General features: G+C 45.2%; 1 protein-coding gene across 1 annotated transcript in view; it reads left to right on the plus strand.

Annotated features, from left to right (window-relative positions):
• Window positions 1-346: 346 nt before the first annotated feature.
• Window positions 347-21024, plus strand: part of dpp6b (dipeptidyl-peptidase 6b) — a 35589-nt gene continuing 14911 nt past the window's right edge. Inside the window, exon 1 of the mRNA XM_085929551.1 lies at window positions 347-613. Coding sequence (XP_085785677.1) covers window positions 557-613 — 57 coding nt within the window. The 5' untranslated portion in view covers window positions 347-556. The remainder of the gene's footprint in view (window positions 614-21024) is intronic.

Consider the following 21024-nt stretch of genomic DNA (forward strand, 5'->3'; position numbering starts at 1 on the left):
AAAGCCAAATTCAGTCATAACGCTTGTTTCACGGGACCCTCTTACAATATTCGCAATTCACTGTATGCAACTTGTTCCATTTGTGGCACCAGCCTCGGATGCCTTTAGGTTTTCTTTTCAAGTATAACAAAAGCCCCACACAGCAATAGTGACTGTTTCTAACTCCTTAATTGAATGAAATTTCTCGAGCCATTCCGCAGTGGTTATTCAAAAAGAGAGAGGGAGAGAGAGAGAGAGCGAGAGAGCGAGAGAGCGAGAGAGAGAGAGAGAGAGAGAGAGAGAGAGAGAGGGAGGGGAGAGGAGAAACAGCAGCAGCGCGTTGAGTATCTGCAGAAGCGATATCGAGCGCTACAGGTGTGCAGCATTTCATCAAATCCCATTGCGGCGTTTACAACTTGCATCCACTTCGAAGAAGGGAGGAAGCGCGTCCATTCAGCCCGTGCATGTGTGAGTGTGATTGCAGAAGGCGGAACGGTAACATTCCTACTGTGCTTGCACACAACGTGCAAGGGGGACAAGTTGCCTTCGGTTGTTCACTTACACACTCCGCGGGAAGATGAACTCGTCTGCGGGTGCGAGCAACTACCGGCGGACATCCATCAAGGGGGAAAAGGTAATGTCTTGTGTTTTGTGACTCGTTAAAGCATAATAAATGTGCAAGATGCTGCTCTCCTGTCATGTTCTCCTCATGTGGAACGACAGCCAAGGCTGGATCAGTTTTGGTAGTTTCCTCCTCTGCCCTGGCTTTAACGTTTTCTAGATTTGATCAAGATTCACAATAGAAGTTTTCCTGGGCATAAGATGAATCCTCTTTCCTCTGACGAAACCATATTGTGGCCCATAATTTCATCAAAAGTGCCCAGTTTGTTTGTTTGTGGCCAGTCCGGGGTGCACCTTGGTCATCCGTGGCCCTCGTGATGGATGCTTAATGTCCATATAGAAAATGGATGGCTGGATGAAGTGGAAAAATGAGTTCAAAATGCTTTGTGGACATCCAATTAATACAGCCAATTTATGACTTAAATGTATCGCTAATGAGCTATCCTTACGTCTTTGTCCTAATTGATCAAGTTGTCACAAAGGTTGCTTGTGTGCATCTGCTAGATTGTGTAAGGCCTACTTAAGATGAACAGATTTCTCCCCTCAGTGGAAAAATATGAACTGCGTTCTTTTCTTTCATGTCGTCACGGCCCAGTAATAGCACTCCCACAATGCCGCTTCCAAGAAAGACCCAAAGTTCACTTGAATTACTCAGACAGACACATCAATTGTTGGCTTCAATAAAGAGGGAAAAAGTAAATGCGTCGGCGCATGAAGCTCTTTTCTTTGTTGAAGTTAAATCATCGCAAGCCAGTCTGCATCCCGAGGGCATGTCGGCGTACAAATTGCTTTGACTTCATACCTTCCTCCAAGTTATCCTGAGTTCATACTCAGTTATGCGTTCAAAAAAAATCCATCAATCAATTTTCTACTTCTTATCCTCGCTCGTAGGGGATGTGGAAGACTCTCTCGGCTGACTTTGATTTCACACCATTTGCTGTCATATAGCCAAGTGGAGTTCATTTGGGTGGTGCCATGGTGGTCTTTGGTCCGAAATGCCAACTGCTCTTATTTAGATGCATCCGAGCGTTGTGTTATTTTGCCCTCTGCTGGAGCCATTAGTCATCTGCGACACTGTAACCACAATGTTGGCTTTCAAATTGAGCTTATTAAAGTTTAGTCAAATTCACAGAGGAATTAAATATGATGGAACTGGAGCTGGAAGCCTTTGTCATTTTTAGAGGGCAAAAAAAAAAGGACATTTGGAGTGACAGACGTGATTGTGCAAAGCTTCGCTTAGATGTTAGATGGTGAGCTGCTATGTTGCAGATTTTGTTGCTTTCATAAGATGTTGCCGCCGCCTCTGCTGTGATGACGCCTTTCTTGATGCGTTGCTGTGGAAATGTTCCCCAAGTGGATTCTCTTCCCCGCCATCATACAAATGTGGCGCACTATATCCAAAGTAGACGAGATGTGGGAGTTTAACTTTTATGTTTTTTTCCCCGATAGCTCGTGCCCAGGAAATCTGAGCCTAAAAGTGCCAGCGGGCTAAATACTTTGCAATCAAAAGATATTTTGTGCTGTTTTGTACTGCTTTAATGTTCTTTGAAAACAACAAAAAGGTTGCTGTCTTCTCACCTTTTTGTTGTATTAGCCAGTGGCGCATCCCTTAGCAAAGTTTCATGGATATTGGTGATGTCTTCTTTGCAGCATCCGAGGCAATATTATTAATTGCAAATGAACAACATTGAGAACTATTCATTTGTTAAGGCACGTTGATTTATTCGGTGGCCTCGTGGTCTCCTCGTGTTTTGATTTCATTTACCTCACAATAAAAGATCCTGGGCTATAGGCTCATGTTGACGAGCAAACATCGGAAAATGTATCTGTTAACAGAAGCTAAAAGGTAACGCTGTTAGCATGCTAATCTTCACAAACACGGCAACACCTTTTAAAATGTAAACGAACTGAATTGTGGCACCCAAATTTGGTCAACTATAGAAGGACTGGATTTCAGGCAGATAACACAATATTCCATTTGTTTCTTCATTTGTTGTTCATTTGTTTCATTCACACTCGGCAGGTGTTCACGCACTCCAGCGGCGCCGCAGCTATCGGTACATAAGCTAGTAAACGAACACTGTTTCATGACGCCACTTGAAGCGAGCTCAAAAGTCAAAGTGAACAGATAAACTTTAGACAACACAATTTGTATGCAGCCAGGATGGAAGAAAAGTCTTTGAAATACATTGTGTATTCATGTAGCAAGCTGTGTGTTTTTCACCAGCCCGCCATTGAATGGCCTGTTTAAAATGTTTGTATTGCTACTCGCCGCTCTCATTAGCGTTTTCAAAATGACTTTCAATTTCCTGATATGTGCACACCCGCCTGCAAACACACACTATATTCAATTCATGCGCGGCTTGATAGCATCTGTTTATTCTTGCCAATGAGCGTACTTAGAGCGATAAAACTGTGGCACACAATGGCACATTGTTCATTCAAATGAAATTTGGACACACGGGAGGTGAGCCCTGCTAGGAAGGGACCGCTATGCAACTGGAGACATGGGTCATTTGTCTGTGCTAACTGCCACTCTTGGCCTCTCTGGGGAGGCCTCCCCCGTAGATGGGAAGCATCTTTTTGAGCAATAGGGAGGCGGGCGCGTCGCCGAGAATCCCCCCTCCGGTCTGGCGGGCTTTGTTCGTAGCTACCACCTGTGACACGTTAGCTGAAAGCGCCCCGCCTGCGCTAAACACAGCTACAGATAAAAGCCGTATCTCACGACTGCACGTAACGCCGCTTCGGGCTATGACGGCTTTTTTTTTTTTTGATTTCTCAAGCGTGTCTTGGACACGTTCGCTGCACCTTGGCCTCAAAGCCGAGCTGCTTCGGCGGGCCGAGACGCATACCAAGTGCAGCAAGGCGGGGGAACTTTGGCCCCCTCAGGGGAGATGTGCTGGCGGAGAACGCTTCTGGCCGTCGAGTCGTTTCGGCAAGGGAGGTGCGCGGCGGTTTGAAGGACACTGAAAGGTTTTAGTGGCACCGAGGGGGACAGAAAGTGGAGTCCGACAGTGGAACCAATGCACGTCTGAAACTCGTCCCACTATGTGCATGTATTCATGATCGTCTCATGCATTATTCCAATTGTGGTTTTTGATATCCCCTGAAAAATCATCTTTCATTTTTTATTTCAGCTCAATTGCAAACAGAGCACGGTGTAACCTCTAAAATTCAATCTTTTGCCTTCATTATGTATAAATAAGCATATTTGGCTGGGTCGTAAATTGGTTGATTTTTTTTTGCCGGTCACAAACTGTCTTTGTTCTGATTAGTTCTTGTCAACTCCTCACACAAAATCACTTATTGATCTCACCTCTACTAAACATAATTGTGTTGAATAATACAATCAATGAATACAGTTTTATATGTGCCATTGATGCTTTTTGAGCATCTCATTTTCATAACATGTTCATTCAACACATCTTTTTTTTGTGTGTGTGTGTGCCAAATCAGCAAGCGACAAATGGGGGAAATTAGAACACGATCAAGCCGAGCATCGCTGTAGATAAGTAGCGAACGAAATTCAAGGCTCATTGTGCATCACGTCTTTCCCATCAGGCAGAAATGGCATGCGTGGCAATAGTGACCTTTTGTACTAATTACACTCGCTGACTTACTGTGAGCTATCGGCGCTCGTAATCATGCAAGTATATGTCAGGATGGTAAATGTGACCAAATCTCATGTTGGTGGGCTTTGTTTAAAGGACCGCGGGGAAATGTCATGGCACAAAATCAGCTTGTTAATTGTACGGGCTGCCTGCCCGCTGTTACCAGCGCTACGTCTGGTTTCAACTCAAAGGCCTTTTTTTTTTTTTTTATTCCGCTCTTCACTTGCTGTAGAGCAATTAGTCTCGCCGATAGAAGCTTGTCTCCTGCGGAGCGCATGCAAAGATGAACTTTATTTTACCTTTGTGGCGCCACCGGATGACTTCATTTAAAGGACCCCAAAAATAAAGCAAATATTGGCCCCTATTTTATAGTTCTGGATGTAAAACAACACACACACACACATACACACACACTGGAAAGTATAAAAGCGTCGGTCACATTGGCATCGCTAGTCTCTAATTGAGTTACCTCATCCAACTGAGTCAAGTCTTCATGTGAGCGAGCCTAGTAGGGGGGGGGGGGGAGGCTTCGAGGCAGTGTGGGACCAAGGGCAAGGAAGAGGAGAGGCGTCAGAAGCACCCGAAGCGAGAAGAACCACACACACACACACACACTTCTGCGTCTTAAATATAACGCCACGCTCATTCCTTTGCGGAGGTGCCTTCCCATTCACGCTGCAAAAGGAAGACACCTGCTTGTTTGGGTTCCCCCCCACCCGAGGTCACACCCCCTCCCTCATTAAAGGTGAAGGGAAAGTTCTCAACGCTCAAGTGTAGCAGACCATGTCCGTTTTCATTGCCACACAGCTGAATGTAGACATCGGCATCACCTCCAGACGGGTAAGGGCTACTTGAGCATGCATTGCACGGATTTTGGGGTGGGTGAGTGTGTGTGTGTGTGTGTGGGGGGGGGGGGGGTTGAGGGATTGATGTGGCGGGCTGGTGGGGCAGCTAGCTGCTGGCTGTACATGATAGCAAAAGAGGAGGAAGAAAAGGAGTGCTGGCCACTGATTATGTCCTCTGCAGACCAATATTTTCACATTAGGTTCTTTTTTTTTTCAACCACTCCAATGAATTTCTTATGCTTCTGCCACATATGCCGCACAGAATTACTGATAACAATGTCAGCCAAAAAAGTTATTTGCTGTAATTGTGATTTTTGTAGGGACGCTGCTGGAGTGCAATATTGGGAAAATATTTCTTGGCACACTTGGTCTATTGTGTCATCCTCCAAGTACCACAAACAAAGGTCTAAAACAGCAATTGAATTTTTTTTCTAGGACCCTTTAATTCATAATCTTCACACCGATTAAACATAACTAACCCATAATGCCATTTTTTTTTTAAATGTCGATTTTGACGGAAGAAACTAAATCTGATAAACATTTTTTAGAGAAAAGAAATCCTTCACTTACAATAAATGAATACCAAGTGACATCTGCCTTTTGTCTCCCAGCAAATCAGGACTTGAGTCATGTGACTTGCAGGACCCCTCTCAGGGTCCTCGCTCCTCAATTTGAGAACCCCTCATCCAGAAGTTCCACTCATTTTCCTATCAGTAGTGTCATTTATGATCATTTGAAGGAGAGAAGGGAAGTAAACTATCTTCATTGCATTCCATGACTGTCCGCTTGATGGCAGCTCAAAAATGATTGCATTGTTCACAACAGCAGATGTAGACGCACGTGCACACGCGTGCACACGCAAGCGGCAGGATGATAAGTCATAAATAAGGAAGCATGTTGCTGCGCTTGACTTCACTTGGCATCCTGGGACATCATTAGTGTTCAACCGGTGTCGCACAGCCAATGCTTGAAAATGTAATTATGGCTATAACCAAAAGAAATCCATTTTCTTATCGAGCGGGGTGATGTTGGGAGGAAATGAGGTATTAATGCACCCTCTCCAAACGTTTGATGGACTGATCTTGTTTTTTTGTTGATTTTCTCCCCACCTTCTGCCCAATTAATTTGTGTCAATTGGTGTGTGTTTGTTTGTGTGAAGCAAACTGATGGTGTTTGCAAACACATATTTGGGTGTTTGTCTAAATGTGTTGTTCTTTTAGCCATGCGTTATCTGACCATAGTTTGCGCAATAACGATGAAATCGGCTAAAATTGTCATTCCAGTGAAGGTGTTGAGATATTTCTGTTCACAAGTTTTCCAAGCAAGCAAACTTGTCTTCTTGGCATTATTCCGTGTCATCCGTCGTCGAGGGAAGTGATTTCCCTCCGGTGTACAACAACATCTGTGCCTAAATTGTCTCGTCGCTCGGTTGCTAACGTGCCAAAACAAAAGTAAATCAGGTTGTCGCAGTGTGTCGGAGAAAGTTTTTATCTTGGAACTTTTTTACTTTGGAGCTGTCTGTTGGGTTTTATAAAGAATCTCGAATTGTGGGCTCTATTTTTGCAAGCATCATTGGTGAGTGACAATGGGCGGGGCTACCTACATATCACCAATGGCTCATTCTTTATTTCTTGAGGGAATCCACTTACGTTGTCTGTCCACAAACCGACTCGCTGCTTCCTATTCCTGCTTAGGGTGGCGAAGATTGGTGACGAATGCGGTCGTTGTGTTCACGCCCATGATGGCGCAAACCGCCCTTTTTAAATGCACTGGCTCGTATGCTTTAGTACAGCAACACCAGGCAGGTAAAAAGTTGAACGTCTGTGTCACCATCTATCTGTGAAGCTTCCATGGGTATTCCGAGGATCGGTATTTCCCGAGGGCGTGCTGACCCAGCAAAATTGTTTATGAAGTGGTGAGACAGATGACGACGAGGACCCACAAGAGCCTTTGTGGTAGAGCAATTCAGAAAATGAAACGTTCAACTTTTGAAAGAACTTTTGCACACCGTATTTCTTATGACAGATGAATGAGGATGGTGAGCAGCGAGACTCGACAGGAGGTTCTGATAGACATTACGATATATCCCAGCTTTGAACGACCACCACTCCTGTGAAAATGACCCATTTTGCACAGATGCATCGAGATAGCTCCAACACATACTCGACAGAACGACAGATTTGAAGTCGTATACCTCGTCGGAATTGGAGCTGCTCCGTCAGCCGTGAAATCATCTCCAATGAAGTGTGTGAGATACGTTCACTCGTGGACTCCAAATGACTTCAGCCGGGAGACACGAGATGGAAAAGTGCAGATGTTCAGAGAGGAAGAGATCAGCTCGATATAAGAGTGAGCTCCATAAAGCGTTTCCCCCACACTTTCTAGCCTTTGTACAAATGAAGATCTTAGTGTCCTAAAGCAGAGTGCCACAGAGAGGCACTCAAGCTCCGTTTGGGGACCACGCAACCAAATAGTTGGGCGAAAATATAATACCACCTGAAAAAACAAACACGCAAATACCCATGAAAGAAAATGCAATCAATGATTTTTATTTTTTTTAAACAAAGGTGATTTGAGGGAACGAGTTCTGCGTGGTCGCTGCTTCATTGCGGACCACTTGACACGCAACGCGTGTGTGGTGCGGCAGGCAGCCTCTGTGCGTGCGTGCGTGCGTGGGTCCTTGCTCGACATCTTCGTGGACCCTTTTCCTCCCCCCTTCATTTTGCAAAGTGTGCGCCTTCGCTCCGTCTCTTGCCTCCCTGCCTGGCAAATGACATCGTGGACGCGGAAAGGGAGGGGAGAGGAGAAAAGCAACGTGGTGTGCATGCAGACGAGGACAAGGACGCGCAGGCTCTTGGACAAAAGCTGAGGAGAACAGTCGTGCCGAGATTGCACGCACACACACATTACGGTTCCGCGGGAATCGTCCGCGCTGTTGACGCTTGTGCCCTCGCTCGCATCATGGCTTCCTTGTACCAGAGATTCTCCGGCAAGATCAACACCGCCAATTCCTTCCCCCAGCCACCCGAGGCCAGCCGCCTGCTCGGCACCCAGCCGGTGGACGAGGAGAGCAAGACCCCCGGGACCCAGCCCCCGCTGGATGCGAGGCTGCTGCATATCCAGTGCCGCAGGAAATGCACGCGGGACGACGAGGATGTAAGATTTGATGGAACTTACAAGTCGGGCTCTGTGAGTGGAGCGTACTTCAGACTCGCGTTGCAGGCTATTTTTCTATAGGTTGCTCTTCAGAATTTGCAAGTTTTCATTCTATTTGTTTTCTTCACCACTTTTGAGTGGTAGTGTTGTTTGCAGAGATGCATGATGAGAGTTTTGGCAGGCAGGCTGCTTGCAGGCAGCTTTTTCCTCCCTCTCAGAGGCGATGGCAGTTGAAAAGCTACGATGCAGCAATGCAACACATGGCTGTGCTTAATTGAACTTGTTCTTTTGACAAATGTATGTGTGGTGGCATAAAGAGCAGGTAACCTCATTTTTGAACATCTGCCTCACAGCCAAATGTTCTGGGTTTGAATCTATGCTTCTCTCCTGGCTGAATATAAATTGTGATTTTGAATTGTGAATGCTGCTTTGTCAGTGGAACTCAAGCATGACATTTTAGTGGAAAAGTTTATTCTTTGTACAAACCATCTTAGCATGGACTAGTGGATGGATCTACTGTTTCTTGTGCTTGTATAGTTGTTTTTTTTAAAACAATATTACCTTAATTGGATGTCAGATTAAATGTTAAATGAGCTTTAAGTGAGAGTTCCTCAGTGGGGAGTTTTTTTTTTTTTTTTCTCCCAAAAATCCCCATCGGCCCTACCTTAGATGGTGTTGTGCTAAGATTTAGGTCACGTCACAGCTTAGCTTGCACGGGGTATATTTGAACCTGGATAAGACAACACTGTTCTCTATTTCTGTCTCAAGGCAACAAAAGGGTTAAGTAAGTCTGCTTCCTTTGGCAGCATGACAGCTTTGCATAGTTAATGCCTTTTGCTGGCACGCTTTAATTCATTAGCAGCAATGAGCAAACACAGTCACACTGACCTGCATGTGTTAGATGACTAATTCATTTGTTCCAAGTGGCCCGTGAAAGAGAAGCAGCAGGCTTAGAAATCTCTATTGGTGACCTGACCCACAGGACGATAAATGGACTGTTATGGTTTCAAATTCCTGCCTGCTGGTGTAAGACAAATAATGTCATAATGTCCATCATTGTGGAAAAATTGAAAATCTCTTTTCTACTTCTGAATGTGACTGTGAGCTCCATGTTGTGAATTTGAGCGTGTCTGTGATCATCCTGCTCGCAGATAATTATTGTGCTAATCTGACTTTGTTGTCCCACCTCCGCATTTTATAAGCACCTTCTCCAGCTTGAATGGAAAAAAAATCCAATCCAAGCACTTTGATTCCTTGGCACCAACAGGTTGCATCAAGACCGTGGAAAAAGCTCTTGATGGGCCGGGGCTTGGCTGTTCTCCTGATTCATCCTCAAAATGGCCGCCAAGGCGCAGATATTCCTCTGCATTATTGATGTCTGGCAGAGAGCCGGCGCTGGCCGTCAACACCGCGTCGGTCGGCTTCCTGCAGCGCCTGTTTAATGAGGCGCGTCATTGCAAAGAAATCCCAACAATTGACCTCAGTGTTGGTTGCGCCGTGGCGCTGTTTGGCGATGCCGCGTTAACCTTGAGTTCACCTTTGCCCCCTAAATGGAGTAGTGCTAGAGCATGAAATTACTTGAACCCACTCGGCGACCCATAAAAACCCAGATCGCATCCTGTGCTCAAAGTTTGCTGTTGTTGTTAGTTTTGTTTAGCTTGAGTTGAACACCTGCATATTTTTAAACCTGCTTTATTGGTCTTTGTGTTGTAGCATTCATTGATTAAGTGTGCGCTGCGTGTGAGCAGCAGTGATGGGCAGCTGATTGGCGTCACAAAGCTGTGGGGGGGGGGGGGGCTCAGCGGCAGTTCTTTTCACTTTTCTCTTTCTTTTCCCCGGAAATAGCAGCCTGCATGTGATTGATTGTTGTGTGCGGAAAGGTGGAACATGGTGACATTTAAATAGCGGGGATGTGACAGGGCTGTGCTCCACACTTACAAACATTTCACTTACTGTTTTTTTTTAACACGTTGGTAGCATGTGAAGTATGTTTTTTAGCAATTTAAAACAGTTCCGAGGTGGTTTCATAGAATGACTTCCATGTCGTTCCATCAAAGTACACATGGAAGGGGGAAAGCATTAGCGCACAATTAACATCCATTGATCGCATTGTGGTCCAAATCGAAGGCTTTTTCGCTGCGGGTGCGTTACCATGACGACTGGACATGTAATGAGGCAAAGGTTGCTCAGTGTTGCTAACGTTGAAAAAAAAAAGTGTAGACTTAAACTCAAAGATAAACCAAGGTATTTACTATATTTATTATTATTATATATTATCATTATTTATTTACTCGCTATTTGTGAGCGATTGGGATCGGCCTGGCACAAGAATGACCAAAATTTGAGTTTCATTGAAAAAAAACAAATAATTAAAGCCTATAAAATATCCCCCAAAGGCTGATAAATATTCTATACGTGCGTGTGACCAGACAGCATCAAATCAACAACTCAGTCTTGTCTGCCATCTAGTGGTGAATGGCGATATTACAACTACAGTATCCTTTCCAAAGCAGTGACAGCAGAAGCGTATTTGGGTGTATGACAGCTCAGCTGTCAGGAAGGATAACTTCATCCCTCCAGGCCTCTCTTAAGGCTCCTAATTGTGATTTCAGATTTTCAGCAAGTGTGACTCGTGACGAGGTGCCATCTTTTCCCTGAGCAAGATTTGAGAAGGCGAGTTTACGCGGCTTTTCATCTGGCAGCCAAATATTTTGTTGCGCTTTCAACATCTTTCAGGTTATCTTCTCATGGCTGGAAGCCATCAGCTGCCATCCTCCAATTTAACTTTGCTTAAATTTCACGCTGCTTGCTACCTTTTACTGTCAAATCCCGCAGCTGCTCAATGTCTCCGCCTGTGAGGATTTGGGACTTGAGACGGAACAAATCAAGCATTCCGTGTCTTCAGGTGACACATTATATGCACGTTGGCCTCGATAAAAACAACAACTACAAAAGATCAAGCCCCGATGCTTGTTGAGAAGTGCTCGACAACGTGCCGGGTGATGTCTCCCCCGATGCCTGTTTGGGCTCTGCAGTGTTGTCGTTGGTTGAATTACAAATCGTGCGGCTCAAGGGGCATCGGAATCGAACGATTCGACTCTGATCTAAATACAAAGTGAGCGCAAAGTGGGAATCTGGGCATAATGGAGTGAAATAAAGCAGTTTTTTGTTATTTTCCCCCAATTTGCTGGCTTTGCAATTTGAAAATTGCATTCACCTAGAATTGAATTTGATGAATTGCTCAAGCCTTTACCAGGCTCCGCCCGCTGTGCGCCGGCCAGTCGGCCGGCCGGCTGGCTTGCTGACATTTGTTTTGGCCGAAAAGAAAGCGAACGGCCCTTTCTTCACATTTGAAAGCAGTGCGGAAAATGACTTGAATTGAAAATCCGGCCCACCGCTGTTAGCGGGAGATGAACATCTATTAAGGTGCTTAAAAGGACATCCAAGTTGGTCGGTGACAAACCCCACCCCTTATGTTCCTCCACGTTGCCATGGCTGCAAAGGTGTAGGGAGCGAGGCTTAGAGATGGCAACACACACACAGGGACACACAAATGAACACACACACACACAGACACACCCCGGTAGTTGTGGCTGCCATCTGGAGATGACGCAAGCCTGGCGTTGCAGGCTGCCTGCCGTCCATCCACCCACCCACCCAAAGCCTGACGGCATATTTCCAAGACAAATGATCAATCCGCCGGCTAGTGACAGCGCCTGTGTGTCAAGGTGGACAGAATGAGTCGCTATCGATCCACCTCCCTTCCTCAGTTCCCACAGGGCATAGCAACAGGTCACCCAGGCTCCCCGCCGTTAATGCTAAAGCCACGTTTTTCAGCGCTGTCACTTATGTCAGCAGCGGTGTGTGCCTCCTCCTCCTCCTCCATCTCGCTTCCTGAATGATCCCCAACGACAGTGAATATTAATCATAGCTGAAAATAAAGCATACTGAAGTTCATCCTAAGGTGTCATTTGACATCATCTTCACATCCATGCAATCTGTAATTGTGCTGAATTATTCATGTCGTGAAAAAAACAAGGTATTCTTGTTTCACACAAATTTTTATTTGTGTTTACATCCTGAAATTGTCCGTCACACCAGCTGTAAGATGTTTTGTTTTTATCTTAATAAGTGCAAGTGTTATTATTATTATTATTACTATTATTATTTTATTGTTATTGTTATTATTACTATTATTATTTTTGCAGTCCTCTGAGATATCCTTGCACAACTCCCCAAAGGAAAAAGAAAACCCTCCTAGCTCTGCCATCTCTTCAAAAAACATGATGCAATTTTAAAAACATGCACAGTAAATCACCCCATTGATGTTTTTAAACCAATTGGATCCGTGATGATGTTTTTTTTTTTTTACAATGGAGTCCTTTTGGGGTTTTTTTTGCTAAGGCGAGGGAACATCTGCCTCACCCAGAGGGCAACATCATCCTCAGTCGCAGATTGCCGATTACAATTGCTCTTCCCTCTTTTGTGTGAAGAAAAAGTAAGATTGCATTGTTAGAGGCCATCACGTTGTTTCTTGATGCACATTTCAGCAACGGGATGCCAAATCGACTTCTGAGAAGAGAATTTTTTTTGTTTTTGAGGAAATGCACTCAAGCATTCCCTTTGCTGCCTCTGCTTAAAATGGAATTCTCATCTTTTATTCCCTTGAAGGCGTAAACATTGTGTTTAAAAGAACATTCCTTCCTTCCTTCCTTCCTTCTCAAAGACAGCCATCTGGAGAATAATTATTAATAATGAAAGTCGAACTTTAAAGGCGGTACAGGGGAATTTTTTTGTCAGCAAGAATTAGAGCGGCAGAAGCCAACAGCCGTTCCTCCCGAATCCTCTCGCTGTCTTTTTCTTGGCTGAGATCAGGCACCGCTAATCTGTTGTGTCACACGGGTGCGTTTTCTTATCGACTCCGCCATGATCCAGCGGCGACACGGCTCTGACGCACACACAAAAAAATACAGAAACACACTCACTCCAAGTGGACAAGGTCGTCTTAAATTCCTTGGGAATGCAACGGTTCGTTTAGTCAAAGTGTGAGGGAGCATACGATTTATCGGCGAAGAATCCTTTGGGTTTCTAAGAATATAGGTTTTATTTTGCTCATCCAAAAAAAAAAAAGTCATAACAAAGAAGTCTTTTGAAAACCATGTTGGATACACACCTGCTGCTATTTGTTTGCTTTTTTTTCTGGTTTGTCACGACTCAGTTTGCACCCTCCTGTGCTCTCCTGGCACATTATCGTCATCATTTCCAGGCTCAATGAGGATTCCGTGTGAGATTCAGAGACTCTGGAAGATTGCTTTTCCCTGAACTGCTGGCGTGAGATGAAGTCGAGCGTGTGACGCTCACATCGATGTTGGGAGTTGATCATCATCATTCTTGGGTGGAGAAACGGACCGAGGGAGGTGCAGTGTTGGGGGGGGGGGGGTCGCACTATTGAGCGAGCGACTTCTCCGGAGCTGGCAGCTTGTCAAAGCATTCCCCTCGACAAAGCTCAATCGCGGTGATTGATGTTCACCGGCAACACGTATTGCTGGCTGCATCATTAGAATGGAGATTTAGTTTGATGCCAGTTTGCCCGAATGCCTCCGACACAGTTAGCCTCGCTTGATTCCGTTTTGACGCTGACCTGGAAGAATGACGCTTTAGCTGCTTATTCGTAAAGTCGCTCGACAGCTGTCGGCAGATGACCTTTGTGTGTTTTGCATCCGGGCCAAAACGCTATCCGACGTCTATTTCCAACCGAGAACTGTTTCCTAAAATTCTCTTCATTTTTCGAACGTGCAAAAGAAAATCCACGGATGGATTTTTGTCCGTCCAAACCTGCATTCTAATTAGGTACCCCTGTAATTAGAATGCAACTTGGGTAATTGGAATTCTATACGCTAGCCTTATCTCCAAATAGATTATTTCCTCTGATGGGTGCCCCAATTAGTCGCAAGGTGTCTCATCCACTTAGGACAAATTAAGCCGAGCTTTTCTTATCGGGGTGGAGCGGGGTGGGGGGGTTAACTCCTTGGCTCACCAAAACTGAGGCACATCACACAGTTTGTGCAGTCTTGCCCCATATTCCTTCAAACTTCAATATGGTGACAGAAGAAACCAAATGAATTGATCCTACGGAGGCCCAATTGGGACAATCGGAGTGCTGATGTGCAAGTTTCTTGTGATTGAGCATGATAGTGCCACTTGACCTTTGACTCGCTAAGCCCAACTCCTGACTTGGACTGGCTTGGAGATCAGGAGTAGTCTTGTCTGACTCCACTTTTGTTTTTAAACGAGCCCAACCTATTAGCAACTATGAGCGTTTACCCATCGCTCCGATCCGATAATGTGTATCGTTGATTCCAAAAAAGCGATGACGAAGATTATTTCCACTCAGGGCTGAGGTGTGTCATTTTTTTTTTTTTTTTTTTACCATCAGGTCGTTATTCCTCATCGCTTTCTCTCTCACTCTCTCGCTCTCTCACTCACTCTTTGCATCCTCATCACTCGTCCGCTCGCTCTCCGTCTCGTTGCGACGCTCGCACTCAGCCGCTCCGGCAAAATGAACGGCCGAAAATTGTCTCGAGTGGAGAGAATATGGAAGGTGAGTGCTTGAATGACTTGTTTTCAACTCCATCCCGCATGTTGTACTCCCAGCATCTCAAGTGACCCCATTGACGAACTGTTTTCAACTCTTGAGGACCCCCCCCCACGTCGTTTGTTCATTTTGAAGTCGTGACAAAATTATAAACACTTGAGTTAACAGCCATTGTTGTATAATAGACTTGTAAAATCATCATTGTCCATCATTGCGACAAATATAGTCAAAAGCAACTGCGTGTGATTAAATATCATTTGACTTTATAGCGGCTGTTTCTCACTCAATTTCTTTGATTTGTAGCCGTGTGCCTGAATGGAAAATATCTTTTATGAACGTTTTCTCCTCATTACCTTATTTGACTCGTGCGGTAAGATGAGGCAAAAACACGGATGGACTGTGCAAGAAAAAAAACCACCTTAATGCACTTTACTTGAAGTCTGTGGTTAAGCACTGTCTGCACTGTAGTGCACAGAGTGCCTCAGCATTCCTGTCGTGCTTTGTTAGCTTTTTTAGATGGATGCATATTTAATAAGCCCCGCCCCCATCGCAAAGTGATCGAATGAACCGAGTGTTCTTAGGGCCATTGGTATGAAATTTGATTTGAAAGACTTTTTATCAATCAACACGAAAGCCCTGCTCGTTGACCGCATTTCCATTGAGTGCATGAAAAAAAAACTTTGTAAAGACAATTAAAGTCAAACACCTTGAGTTTCACACGAAGGACATAAAATTTTGCGTTTTGTCTGTCAATCTCAGCCCATACTCTGAAACCCAAACATTCTTATCAGCAGAGGTAGGCAGGCGGGCGGTGTTGGAGTAAGTGGATTAGGCCAGAAGATAGCCAGCACTATCAGACTTGTGCGCTGTCAGCGCCGCGTCAGTCTCGCCGGAGATGCCGATGCAGTTTTGTAAGCCGTATGTCAAAGCCAATACATATTTCATGCTTGGCTCCCTGCGCCTCCGTGTGGACCCGACCAACTCCGAGATTAGTATCAATTGACACTGATCAAAGCTTCTTTGATACTGTCTATATTTTCCTTCAAAGTCACATAAAACCTTGTTGGGTAATGAAAATAGGAGTCGCTGAAATGATTAATAATTGCTAACGACAAAGCACGACATGAAGCTCCTCTACCTGCTTCAACATAGTTCCTTGGCACATGACGCCACAAGAGGGCGCTCCAACAATATTGATGCGGATAATTTCTATAAATAAATAAATAAATAAATCCAGAAGTAGACAGTTGCAAATATGTTCATTCTGTTTGCATCATAATGAACCCGGCTACCGAAATGCACGTTGGGTGCTTTCACATTTTTAGCTCAGCGGCTTGAAAATCAATTCAATTTGCCAACCGCCTACAACACGCAGTCCCTATTGTAGAGTCGTTTGAGTGCGGCCGTATACGTCGCGCGTATTAAAACGCTTATGATGAGAGCGTGCGCGCGAGAGAGTGAGCAGTGGTAATTAAAGACGCCGAGGCCTCCATCGGCTGGCTGCGCGAGTCCTTGGAGATGAGGAGTCGCTTGATGACGGAAAAGCTTTTCAGTCCCAGCTGAACGGAGCAGCGTCGGTTCACATCCTTTTCCAGGAATTTTCTTTTCATCACGCCCTGGTGGCTTTTCAGTGGAATAGAATAGTTCTGAATTATTAATTATCATACCCTTGAATGTAATTAATGATCCCGTCCTGCTAATGTAATATATTGTATTTTGCTATTAATTCCGTCTTCAATGGCCCCGCCTGGCAGATGTGAAATACATATCGAGACCACTTTTATTTTCTCATATGAAGCTTCTAATGCAGTAGATGGATGTGCAAATTGGTGGATGTGCAGAATGCTGACTAAGGGCAGCTCTGTGTTTTTTAAGACTGCGTTCGTGCTTCACCTAATGAGCAACTTTACAGCCTTATCATTGATTTTATGTTCCATCTGTGGGGCTTTATTTCCTGACTGATAGCCAACCCGCCGTAATCAAGAAAGACAATTTAATGGAAGCATCCAACAAGAGATATTCTCGTGCATTTGTGACAAAGGGGGAGGGTGAATTATCACAATAAACGTCTGGCAAGTTTGTTTACGCTCACTTTAAAGCACCTCGTGAGCCCATTAAAGCCAAAGTAATACTTTGTCTTTCGCAAAGTAGGATTTTAAATCCTGGACTAAAACGACATTTTTGATATTGAAAAACTGTTGGGAGATATATCAGATTCTGACGGTAAGTGGTATGCAATATGGGTGTTGCTGAGGAGGACTGACTGCATGTCAGATTTGATTTGCCTTAAGTATCGGTGATTGTTATCAGCCATTTCCACCAGGATCGATACCTCAAATAAGGCGGTTATCTGTTTTGCTTTTCGCCCCACTGAGACACATTTTGACTTTCAAGTACACCAGCCAGCCATGTCCGGTTGAAACCTTTTATACGGCGTGATTTACAGCGGCAGTTCCGCAGAGCAAGCGGAGAATCCATCCATGTTAAATGGTGCGAGTGCAGGTGCAGGGCCGACAGCGGGCCACATGACAGGGGCCGGTGGAATCGAGCAGCTGCCCGACACAAACGGCTGATTCCCAAATCTGCAGGCCGTTGATGAATGAGAAAAGTCTCGGTGAATGTGACAGGGAGATATCTGAAAATGTGGCCTGACACAACAACATGGCAGCATTAACACCAGAACACGTGCGGTCGGAATAAAACAGCAGACAACAACTTCCCGTCAGGCCTTATTGGGTTTAACCGATAACGATCCGTGTTCTGGTCTTTGTCGGCTCCTCTCGTCTGTGTCGATCATGTTCCCCATCAGTCAGACATGACTGGCAGGATGGAATGAAGAATGATGTAGGTCCGTGAGTGGCCACTAGAGGGGGCAATCGTGCAGTTTGTGATAGTGTCTCTTCTATTTTTTTTTGCTGTCTTATCTGTCTCAGCATGTGGAAGTTTCCGTGTTTTAGTAGCGCACTGCATCATACTGAAAGCTGTTTTGGTTTGCTTGCACATCCATCAAGCAGTTGTTAGGTTGAGAGTTGGAATCCAGGCCTTCTTGAGTGGAGACTGCTTTGTGGGTTGCCCCGATTACCACATTGGCAAAACATGCGTTGTATCGCTATCTTAAAGACTTTAAATTGCAAGTAAGCAAGTTTCTACCCCAGCTAACTTTATCCCAGAGAGACTCTTGGCTGGGTCATTTTATTTTTTAAATGCAATACTCATGACCTCTAAAAGTCAAGATTAGATGGGCTTGGCAGATGCAAAGATTGTTGTATTGTCATCAGTTGGTTGATTGATTGGACCAGCTCAGTGATCAGTGATGTTTTTTTGTTTTTTTTAACTTGCCGATCGGTGATCAGCTTCACAATCCTGATGGTGTTCAGCCTCGTTGAGCTGTTGTGATTTTTATGTATTTGTGTATTTATATATTTCCTCTTTCAATGACTCCGTAATGAACTATAGAATTGATGCTGCACTTAGGGTTTCACAAATGAATGAATCATTTCCTCGCCGTGTTTAAAAAAAAAAAAAAAGAGGCCTCTAATGATGCCCCTTCTGAGAGCACTAATGGCACTAATGGGCATTGGTGTAACGAGGGAATCTTTTCCGTGCTGCGTTCCGCTTGCCGCTGCCTCCACAATCTTACTTGGTTCCATTTCTCCCCGCAGACGATTGCTTTGAAAGGCCAGCGACAGTGCCCTGCTTCTATTCTTCCCCCATGTGTGTGTGTGTGTGTGTGTGTGTGTGTGTGTGTGTGTGTGTGTGTGTGTGTGTGTGTGTGTGTGTGTGTGTGTGTGTGTGTGTGTGTGCGCTCAAATAGGCTGTGCTAACAAGAACGCCAGAGTGACGTGACGGCGCTAACAATGTTTTGTTAGTAGCACCAGCAGCAGCAACTATTTCCGCCGTATGTGGGAGGACACGAAAGAGTGGCACTCGAGAAGCAGGTTTGCAGCAGCAGCAGGCAGCTCGCTTTGTTTTACAAGTAAACACAACACAGCCAATCTCATTCTTTTCTCCACTGATAATATGCAAATTCTGCCTTTTACTGTCACTGGGAATTGGACAAAGAACAGCCAGATCTCTCCGTCGGCGATACCTGGAAGGATTTTTGTTTTTGTTGCACCGATTCTTATCTCGGTTGGGTCGGTAATGGTCTGAAATCATGAGGGGATTTGATCCACCCTGACAAGCTCATTTAGAGCCATCAGATGGAGCCTGTAGATTGAAGCCGACGTGTGACAAATTCATGAGAAAATAAATAAATAGTCCCGACACGGTAGTTTGGAATGGAAAGCAAGCGTGCGATCATATCTGAATATTTTCCAATGATAGCGATCAGGCCTCTGAACATAAAAGAACAACTAGTAAGTGACCTTTCACTAACCCCCCCCCCCCCCCCCCCCCCCCCCTTAGTAACGGTTGCCAGGTTAGACAAAATGATGCTTCCATTGTCTGCGCTACACTCAGTCGTGGCAAAGCTACTCATGTTGTTCTACTTACAAAAAAACCTCCCCATCTCCCCAAAAAAAAAAACTTACTTGCAACAAACAAAATGCTCAGAATAACCCGACACGGAATAAAAACTCACCAAAGAACCTTTTACTCACGGCCCAAAAAATCTTCCAGTCTCACCTTTCACCTGCATAAAATGTTTATACTCACTAAAAATACAAAATAATACCTCACACCAAGAAACCACTTCATAAAAAATAAAAAAATCTCAAATTTCATACACACCCAAACAAAACAAAAAATCTGTTTCACTCACATCAAAGTCTTTAATCACAGAAAATTAAGCTCACATTTTCCCCCCACTCACTACAAAAAACTTTAAGCCACCCCCCCAAAAAAAACTCTCCCACAAATAAAAAACATTTTTTTTCAACCTTGTTTTATTCCATTGCATAAAATGGCACTAACCGTAATCATCTCCTGTCTATTTAGTCTCCTCTGACATTTCCTCCCAGATCCATTCGCATGCTTTCACATATATGGAAAGTAATTAGGTGTGTGTGCGCGTGCGTGTGTTTGTGTGTGTGTTGGGTGAGAAGAGCCCATTGATTGTGCTGCAGAGGTAAAGCTCCCTCCCTCCCTCCCTCCCACATGGCATCGCATCAGCTGCCGTGAGCGCCCATGGTCGTCATTATTTTAGCAAATCACCAGATATCCTTGAACACTCTGGCTTGCTCGCCACCCCCTCCCCTACCCGTCGCTCAGCCCGCCCGCCCGCCCGCCGGCCTGCCTCTCTCGCTCCGTATCTGTGTAGTCTTCATTATAGCGCACCTGTCAGCAGCGGACGGACGGAAGCAAGCCGCACGCTCGTCCCTTCCTCCCCTCCGTTCTTCTTTTGCGCCCATGACTTCTGCCAAAGACGGCAGCGGGCCGGCCAAAGGCGCTCAGCAACCGGAGCAGGTAGGACCTGCCGTGCTTCGGTGCTCTTCAGATATTTGACACGAGGGTCAGGGAGCTCGTGGGCGCTGGTGCTCCGAGTGGCGTCTGCCGTGCGAACGTGGAAGACTGGCAAGTTGGAATTGAATATTTCATGAAGTTGTCGTAAGCGCAGCCGGAGCTTTAGATTTCAGTGACCTCATCAGATTTTGGAGGACGTCAAACGAGGGTGGAGGCAAACACGGTGGGTGTTAAATGATGGGATGATGCTGCGGAGGCTGGTACGCCACGTTATGACGAGCACACGCGAGTGAGATAGAGAGTGTTGTCATCGCTTGGCTACGAAGAGCTTGAGTGCAATCAAATGGAAAATGATTTTGTCAACAGCTTGATTGTCAGGCAGCAGGTGTCGGGATATTTTCAAGGTCTGTGAGCGTGAAACCGCACCGCATGTGCATCAGGGACGACACGCTACCAAAGTTTATCGTCCATGACGGCGAAAGGGGGGGGGGGGGCGTTGATCCTCAACATTTGCACGTGTTCATTGCCACTGTCGTCTTTGAGTATTCCAAAGTATTCTTTGGCGAGGATGCGTGGAAACGGAGGCCATCCCATTCCCGGAAAGCACCGATGTCCGTCTTCATTTGTCAGAGAGCCTTGGCTTCTTTCCTCCGCTGCCGACTTGTTATAAGCCTGTTGCATCTCGGGGAATGAATGAATTGACCTTGCTAACAGCAACTAGCGAAAGGGGCTTCCTCTCAAATGATGCAGAGATATCATTTGGCCTTGAATGCATCACATTAACGTGTCCTTCTTGAATCCCAAATACATACAA

The sequence above is a fragment of the Syngnathus leptorhynchus genome, chromosome 14 (genome assembly GCF_054491065.1).
Source record: "Syngnathus leptorhynchus isolate UIUO chromosome 14, UIUO_Slep, whole genome shotgun sequence".
Taxonomy (NCBI): Eukaryota; Metazoa; Chordata; class Actinopteri; order Syngnathiformes; family Syngnathidae; genus Syngnathus; species Syngnathus leptorhynchus.